This window comes from Bufo gargarizans, chromosome 4 (genome assembly GCF_014858855.1).
Source record: "Bufo gargarizans isolate SCDJY-AF-19 chromosome 4, ASM1485885v1, whole genome shotgun sequence".
Classification (NCBI taxonomy): Eukaryota; Metazoa; Chordata; class Amphibia; order Anura; family Bufonidae; genus Bufo; species Bufo gargarizans.
This window is the reverse complement of record NC_058083.1, coordinates 492780679-492790165: the sequence shown is the minus strand read 5'-3', so window position 1 is coordinate 492790165 and position 9487 is coordinate 492780679. Positions and strand designations below refer to the sequence as shown.

At 48.7% G+C, this 9487-nt stretch overlaps 1 protein-coding gene across 1 annotated transcript in view; it reads left to right on the top strand.

Annotated features, from left to right (window-relative positions):
• The first annotated feature begins 1151 nt into the window (after positions 1-1151).
• TTC7A (tetratricopeptide repeat domain 7A) overlaps positions 1152-9487 on the top strand; it is a 367921-nt gene continuing 359585 nt past the window's right edge. The window contains exon 1 of the mRNA XM_044289765.1: positions 1152-1384. Within this exon, the coding sequence (XP_044145700.1) occupies positions 1255-1384 (130 nt within the window). The 5' untranslated portion in view covers positions 1152-1254. The remainder of the gene's footprint in view (positions 1385-9487) is intronic.

The window sequence follows — 9487 nt, the reverse complement described above, 5'->3', positions numbered from 1 at the left end:
CACATGCGCCGTGAGGAGGAACGGAGCGGACCATGTGACTCCACCCAAGCCAATCCACCACTGGGGTGTGCCCGGTCTCCATAGCGACCGGACACGTTTATAAACATCTCAAAGTAGAAAAAAACGTGGAAAGATAAAAGCATCAGAGAGATCGTCCAGATGAGTACAATCAGCAAAGGCCGACAGATCTGTTGGAACCAAAGGTTCACTATAAGTGCGATTGTGAAAACTTGGATGGCACATCTAGTGTCACGGCGGCATCCATCATGGTGACATCGCGGCACACATTTTAATGCGATGTGTCGCCCAACATGTCAGTGTCAGGAGACCAGAAGCAAGGTGACGCTCCGTCCACTATCACAGAGAGCAAATTGCGGATAAGGTGACTGGGAGGAGAGTGGAAAACATTCCTAACACCTCATAACTACAGTGTGAACTGGTGCAGCGAGAGACAAGGGCCACAGCAATGGACCCCTCGGCTCGTATCCATTTTTGGATTATGTGTCATATTTAATATGTAATCACTATAATTATGGAGATTGTATATTACGAATTGTAATGTTTTTTTTAATGACATTTATGCACTTTGTTTTATTATTACCCTGTAATAGTTTTGGATATCATGGGATCAATTATCTATTTGATGTATCCATTATGTGTTTAATTATTCACTTAGCATTTATCCCGTGATTTACTCACACCTTGGAATTATGGGTATATATACTCACCTGTGACACTATTGTTTTGCTTGACAAAGGCCTCACTGAGCGGCCGAAACGTTGCCTGGGAAATAAATTGGGTCATCACCTTTTCACCTGAAGTCGGAGCGCTGCCTCGTTTTTTTGGATCTTTCTATCTATCTATTATTTATATCTATCTATCTACTTATCTATCTATAATATATTATCTACATCTAATCTATCTATATCTAATATATTATCTATCTATCTATCTATCTATCTATCTATCTATCTATCTATCTATCTATCTACCTCTCACATCTTCCTGTCACACATCAGGTCTCTGCTCGGTGACACATCAGCCACACTGCACAAGTGTCTGGCCAATGAAATAAGGGCCGACCAATCACCGCTCGGCGCCCAGTGCCAGCAGCCAATCAGCGAGCTCCGTGGAGCGAGTGGGCGGGGGGAGCGGCGGCGGCAGGCTGAGAGTTGCTGCACGAGCTGCGGAGCAGGCACCGGGGGAGATCGGCTGCGCTGTCCCCGGGATTCCCTCACTGTGGGATGAGACATCATGGCTTCCCGGCTGTCCCAGTCTCACCTGAAGCTGGAGGCGGAGATCGAGCGCTGCAGGGCTGAGTGCCAGTGGGAGAAGCTCCAGATTCTGGTCCGGCAGCTAGCACCCAAGGTGCAGGACAACAGCGGTGAGTGGCAGTGCATGGGGCACCCACTGGTGACTGTACTGCAACTCTCATCGTCCTGCATTGGGGGTTGTAGTACAATCAGTAGCTGGGCAGGTTCTTGCAGTCTCAAGGTGAGTGACATGGAGCAGGTGACTTGGCAGCAGGGTGACAGGCTCTGCCATGACTCTGTTGTGCAAATATCTGAGATGCAATACAGGAAGTCTGCGGAGGTGTAATCAGCCTTAGGTTATTACACAGGACTGCAGCATCCTCGCCAGATCCAGAGCCACTTCCTGAAACCCACGGTGACCGTTTACACCACGTGGAGTGAATGCAGAGCCCACCATTCCTTCACCTGACGTATGGCGGTCGTATACCTTCAGTAACCGCAGGCGTAACGCCCCCCTTCCAACTATTCTTACAGATCCCTCGCACACGTGCACCCTGGGCTCTGCCGAGCATGCATGTGTTTTCATATGGGGAGAGGATGGTGAGGCTGGGGCTGCAAGGCTTTGGTGACATCACAGCCGTACCGTACACCACAGCCTGGGGTAAGCGATGGTGTCCCAGGTTTGGATCTCATGGCACTGCCCGGTCGTGGTTGTCCCAAGTTGCAATTCGCAACGCGACCCCCATTCCCTTTCATTATGTTGTGATGTACAGTGCTGTAGCATCAACAGGGGCGGATTTGGTATTTCTGGGGCCCCATACAAAGTTATGTCTGGGGGCCCCACTACAACTTTAAGCTCCACCCTGTTGCACCTATAAGATCTGCCCACTTGCAGTGCAGCCGTGGCCCTTGCTACACCTTGGAAGGGGCCCCTGGCTACACAGGTGCTATGTCGGCCCCTTTGGTCACTTTTTTTAGCCAGCCACTGGTGACTAGCAGGGGCCCCCCCCTTATCTCTGGGGCCTAAGCATTTGCTTGGTTTGAATGATGGTAAAGTCCACCACTGAGCATCGAGAGGCTGTAATCTGTGGCTCCATGACCAGAGTCGCCATATTGCCCCAGGGATCGATGATTGGCTGAACGAATGTTGACATGCGACCATCGTCCCGTGTAAATATGCCCAGCGATCTGCCAATGCCCGCTCATCAGCTGATGGCATCTTATACATTGGCATCATCATTTGTCGGCATTTCCGTCGGGCCCATATAAGTGAATGGGAGCGGCGGCTGGTCATGCGCGGTGCGCTCTCATTCACTTCCGTGGGGAGAGCGCTTGGTGGTGGCCGGACCGGGGTCCTCCAGCCACCATTTTGCAAGGCTCCGTTCCCGATATAGGTGTGGGACCCAGCAGCGGGACCCCCACCTATAAGACAATGGGGGCATATCCTAGCAATAAGCCCCCATTGTCTCAGATAATACAACCCCTTTATGTATAACTTGTATTTCATTCATCTAAATCCCTCCTCAATCTAGATTTAGGAGTCATGTAGGCGGTCCTATCAGCGATTGATAGCTAACTGCCTATACACTCTAGCAGGACCACCCACCTGACTCATCAGTATCTGATTATACACCCAGGACCCCCGCCGATCAGCTGTTTTGAGAAGGCACTGGAATTCCTGTGAACACCGCTGCCTTCTCACAGCTCGCTAAGCACAGCGCCGTACATTGTATAGTGACTGTGTTTGGTATTGCGCTCAGCCCCATTCACTACTATGGGGCTGAGCTGCTTCTAGGCCATGTGACCGATGGATGGTGACGTCACTGGCCTGGGAAAAGCTGTGAGAAGGCTGTGGTGGGGGTCCCTGGTGCCAGACCCTCACCGATCAGATACTGATGACCTATCCTGAGGAAAACCCATTTAAAATGAATGAAATACAAGTTATACTGAATCTTTTCCCATAAAACCACATATGCATCTGCTCAGCTCCTCCTGCTCTATAACATGGTGCCTGCAGATTACACTGCATACCCAAGGTGACAGGTTCCCTTTAAACTACAATATTGACTTTTTTTAAAGGTTACATGGGTTGGGGTCTGAACGCTTGGATCCCCTCAACAGTGGGGTCCTGACACTTATTAAAGGGGCTGTTCTTTACAGACGTGTACCCTATTAGGGTATATGGACGTCTTACAGGAGGCCCCCTCTATAAGCTGTAAGTAGGGTACTCTTACACGGCCCAATTCGAGGCCATTATGAGCATGGATCAGCGGTATAGCTAGTTGATCGGCGCTCATTTAAAGGGCCTTTACTAGGGATCGACCGATTATCGGTTTTACCGATATTCAGGATTTTTAAAGTTATCGGTATCAGCATCTAACCTTGCCGATAACGAATCGCGAACATGGATCGCACTGCTGTCAGCTCGATCCATGTTCCCTCAGCAGCACAGGGGAGAAGGAAGCAGTGTCTCCCTCCCCCCTGTGCTGCCGCTGCCACCAATGAGAGGGGAAGAGGGGAAGAGGAGGGGAGGGGTTGTGGCCACTGCGCCACCAATGAGAGGAAAAGAGGAGGGGAGGGGCTGTGGCCACTGGGCCACCAATGAGAGGAGAGAGGAAAAGAGGAGGGGAGGGGCTGTTGCCACTGCGCCACCAATGAGAGGAGAGAGGAAAAGAGGAGGGGAGGGGCTGTGGCCACTGTGCCACCAATGAGAGGAGAGAGGAGAAGAGGGGGAGGGGCTGTAGCCACTGCGCCACCAATGAGAGGAGAGAGGAAAAGAGGAGGGGAGGGGCTGTGGCCACTGCGCCACCAATGATGTTAATTCACTCATTCATTTAAATTCAACAGGAGGTGGGAGCTGGCTGCAGAATCATATAGCCGCACCGACCTCTATGACAAGTAGCTGCCATCCACGGCAGTTAACCCCTGCCGCACCTGAGGGGTTAACTGCCGTGGATCTCAGCTACCGCTCATAGAGGTCGGGTGCGGCTATATGATTCTGCAGCCAGCATCCGCCTCCTGTATTTGAATTAATGGGTGAGTTATCTTCATTGGTTGCGCAGTGCGCCCCACCCAAGCCCCCCAGTATTAGTCATTGGTGGCAGTGGCCAAAGGGTCCCCTCTCCCCTCCTCATTGGTGGTGCAGTCGCAGCCTCTGATCGGAGCCCCAGCAGTGTAAGCCTGGGGCTCCGATCGGCTACCATGGCTTTATTAGGCTGAATAGGACAGGGACAAGGGTTCCTTCCCCTAAGGGGGCTAATAGTTAGTAAAAAATAAAAAATAAATAAAAAAAAAACACAAACACCAAAATATTAAGTTCAAATGAAAAATAAATATTTACAAAAAAAAGCTAAAGGTTAACAATAAACATGTTCATTTTCAGCAGATTTGTGTTAGGATTTTTAATTTTTTTTTATGAAAATGCACAGAATATCAGTATAAATTATCAGCTATCGGCCTGAAAGTTCACAAATTATCGGTATCGGCTCTAAAAATCAATATCCCTAGCCTTTACACTGTACAAAAAGCATGGACGTACAGATAAACATCTGATCAAGAGATGAATGTGCGTGTTAGTGATTTCTCCGCCATTCACACCCTTTGTGTGTCTGCTCGGCCTCGTGTACCCGCGTCCTCAGTTACGTCTCCAGCTGCCGGCGTCAGTCTGTTTGCTTTACTTTAATCAGACGCCTCTCAATAACTGTAGGGTTCAGGCACCATGGCAGTCATTTCATCAAGGTGATGACAGCAAAAATCACCTTCCCAGGTGGCACCGCGCCCACACACAAAGTCCTACTTTCTCCATGTACCGCCATATGGTGCTGCTCTACAGTGCCGTCATACAGAAATATAGGGCCGCTTTCACACAGTGTACGGTCAGTGGTTTCCATTGGATTGCATCAAACGTGCAAGACGCACTGCGGCCCCATTCATTCCTATGGCAGCCTACACTGCAAAACCCTGGCAGTCGACACTTGCCGTGCCCAAAGTCGCTGTGAAGCTCCCCCCTACGTCATAGGATAGATTTTCATAGTGATAAAATTGACATATGGAGCGACCTGGAGGGGACACAAGGATGGGTGGAGTGGTAGTGGCTAAAATGGTGGTAGTAGTACTCACAGTTCACGGAGACTAGCTCTACCCTGGTGCTCCCAAGGGCCGTGCAGTGACTGGAGGGCTCACCCTTTCTTCCCTCGGGGCACACCCTGGTGTTGGGGCTCCTGCCTGGTGGTAGTTGGGGTGCCTTAGGATGGTGAATGGTTTGGATGGGTGTAAGGAAGGCGATGAAAGGTGGAATCTGATTGGTTGCTATGGGCAACTAAGCCAGTTCTACTTTACACCAGTTTCATAAATGACCCCAAAAGTCTTTACTAAATCAATGATTGGGGTAGTAGTACATATAGCAGTGAAAGGCACAGTTCTAAAGTTTCTCACATAGATTGTTTTTCCTAATAGCTGTGTACAGGCAGCAACAATGATGGTAGTTGTAGTACTCCCTGTTTCTTTCTTGCAGTCTCTGCAATTAACCATAGTAATGCTGCACTGTTCTTGTTAACCCTTTCACCAATTCCCAGCCTGAGGGGTGCAGATTTAAAGGGGTATTGCGGTTACATTATCACCTATCCACAGGATTCATTTCGAGGAGAGTCCTGAAGATAGCACAGTACAGCGCTCGCGTATGTCAGAAATGCCCGAGCAGCTACTCTGTTCATTTCAGGAGGCTGCAGGGGCTATAGGGCCCCATTCTTGTGATCAGTGGGGGTCCCAGGACCCTCTCCGATCTATTAATTATCGCCAATCCTGTGGATAGGGGATAACTTTATGTAACAGCAATACCCGGATGGACAGTCTGTCTCAAAGTGTGGCAGGTGCTGGAGCAGTATTCCCTTTCCACGGCAGTAAAGTATTTTACCATAAACGAGCGGTACCCTTACTGACGTTATCTTGCACGGCCTGGACCTTCTAATATGGTTTATCTCCTGCTCTCAGGGGTACTCTGGTGGTAAAGTCGCTTCTTTGGCCGCTGACGTTTCAGAGACAGAGATTCTGTGGAATTAGGCTCAGACTAGACTCTAAACCAGGGGCAGGCAAAGTCCATCACCCTGGTGACCTAACACAATCTACCAATGTTAACCATTTGGTTGCCAGTACATTGGTTTTTGGGATACACAGTGCATAAAAAAATAAGTGCTTTAACAACAGATCACGACATTTAACTTGGTACAATGAAATGAACCCTTTTAGCAGTAATTAACCCTTTGCAGTAGTCCTCTGGGGGTACTGCACATACAGCAGAGCACTGGGCTGACTATTTAATCTATATATAATTTATACTGCTTACTCCCATTGGAGCAGACATTTATTCTACGGCCTGATTTATCCTACATAGACTCTTTTTAGATGTTGCCAAAATTTCCTTGCGCAGTCCGCCTATAACGAGAATCCTAGAAGTAATTACATAGTAACATATTATATAAGGCCGAAAAAAGACTTTTGTCCATCCAGTTCGGCCTGTTATCCTGCAGTAGCAGTGTAGTGCGTGCGTTGTCACTATGGTACAAGGACACTGAAGTAGAACAGCAGTGTACAATTAGCACTCTCCATAAATATCGTAATGCTGTTCTACTGTAGCTATCTAGTAAGTGGACTTTGATGTGTTCAGCCTTGTCCCTGCTCACCCGCCAGACATGCACAGGCTGACACAGGCAGCACTCAGGCTGGGTTCACACCTGAGCGTTTTACAGCGCGTTCCTACGCGCTGTAAAACGCACAACAGGCAAGAACCAATGATTCCCTATGGGAATGGTTCTCACCTGGGCGTTTTACAGCGCGTAAGATCGCGCTGTAAAACGCCCGACGCTCAAACAAGTGCTTGAGCTTTTTTTTGGGCGTTTGTCGCGCGTTCCCGCACATAGAAATTCGGGAACGCGCAACAATGTGTGAACGCCAGTCTCTGTATGCGCGATTGTAAATGCCCGTACAATCGTGCATACAGAGCGCTCATTTCAGAACGCTCAGGTCTGAACCCAGCGTAATGTCAGACTGTGCAGGGACACCCCCCCAACTGGTAACACCCATCTGGACCTTCACTGCAAACTGATAGTCATTGACGCTGGGTTCACACCTAGGCATTTCTCAAACGTGCGTTTCTAGGCGCGTTTTTGTCGCGCGTTTTATGCGCGTTTTTTTTAATAGTGAACGCGCGTTTGACGCGCGTTTGGGTGATTGACAGCAGTGTTGTCCAAAGAGTCTATGGCCCAAACGCGCGTCAAACGCGCCAAAAAAAGCTCCTGTACTTGTTTGAGCGTCGGGCGTTTTACAGCGCGATCGTACGCGCTGTAAAATGCCCAGGTGTGAACCCTTCCCATAGGGAATCATTGGTTCTTGCCTGTTGTGCGTTTTACAGCGCGTAGGAACGCGCTGTAAAACGCTCAGGTGTGAACCCAGCGTCATGCTTAAAGGGGTTGTCCGGGCTCTCTTATATTGATGACCCATCCTCAGGATAGTTAATCACTATCAGATTGGCGGGGTCCGACACCTGGTGGCACCGCCGCCGATTGCTGTATGAAGGGAAGGCGTGCACAGTGCGTGCGTGCCGTCTCCTGTCTCTCTTCCTGCTCACCGCTGCTGTCTATGGCAAAGATCTTATATTCATGACATATCCTGAGAATAGGTCATCAATATAGGAGAGCCCAGAGAACCCCTTTAACTTGTGGCAGGGATAATAAGAAGTTCTGAAACAGTGCAATTCTATTCAGTGCACTCGATCAATAACCATATGTACGGGCGCTCTTTCGTGATAATTGGCCCGTGTAGACGAGCCGCCAATTTGCTGCTTATTTGTCAGGTGATCACATCTTTCACATGGCGCCAAAAGTTCTACGTGTACATGGTTGTGCTAATGTCAAACAATGAACTGATCGCAGTAACGATTGTTTGTTCTGGTAACGCAGCGATCATTGCTGCAGGTAAGTGCCGCTGACAAGTGGGCAATCATCGGGAATGAACTTCTTCCCATGTAAAAGGGCTTGTTGACTTCATTAGACTAAATCAGCAGTGTGATGGGTACTGTAGAAGTCTGTGTGAGTGGGTGGAAAACTCTGGCCTAGGTGGTGATCACATCTGGAAAAGCTCTTGTGGGTATCAGTGCCAAGAGTACTTCAGTGCATGGGCACGTGATCTCACATGGTAGGGTCTCCACCCATTGGACTTGATGTACAAGTGCTTTGCCTGGAGGCACCTACAGTGTAATTCTGGCAGGGACTATGTAACATGTGGAAGCACGCACATACAGATAGAATACTATAATATATATCTCTATACAACCCAACTCATTTTCTTAGTGTTCTGAACTACACATTTGCACAAGGTGTGCCGCCATATAGTGCTCCATCAAAACTAAGAAAAAAAACTCTGTATGCTTCTGATTTAATGCACATACAGATCAGTAGGGCCGATGCACTTCTTTGATTGGCTTCTTTCAATGCTGGGTATAAGGGTGCATACCTAGCGCCGTATTTCACTTCTGGATGGAGTAATACAGTATTCAGTGCAGTCTGTAGTGCCCTGCTGTACCGCCATATGCCTCCGAGGTATAAATAGGTTTTCTGAATTATGTGGAGAAGTGTTGTATATACCATTTGTCATATGGCGCCACCTGGCGTCATCAAATACGCTATGGTTCTGTGGTATGGAACCATAAGGACCCATGTGCCGCCACACAAGTACCAAGCTTGAGGCCTTATTGTGCAGTGATATACACCTAATCCCATATCCTAGTGTAGCGCGAAAGTGGCTAAAGAAAGTAGGGCGACACGCTCTATAGATGCTGTAATGGCATCTTGGTCACTAGTTTTTTCCAGGAACAGGCTAGGTAGAATTTTTAACATGTTTTAGAATTTTTTGATTTTAATATATTAAAGGGGCATTCTGTTACAAAAAATTATCTCTAAATGTGTGCTACTTACCTTACGGAACCAGCGCTCCTGTACCGACGCTCACACAGTCCTCCATCACTCTCTATGTCCTGGTAAAGTCAAAACATACCAACACAGAGACATGTGTGTCCTGCTACATTCGGTGATTGGCTGCAGTGGCCACATTCCCCTGCAGCTTAGTAGCAGATCTGACTGCTCGGTGTACGCTATGTTCTGGTCAGTGGCTGCACGTCTATGGCAGTGGAGCCAGGGAAAAGAGCAGGAGTCAGGGAGGCTGTGGGGGGGGGGGGGGGCTTG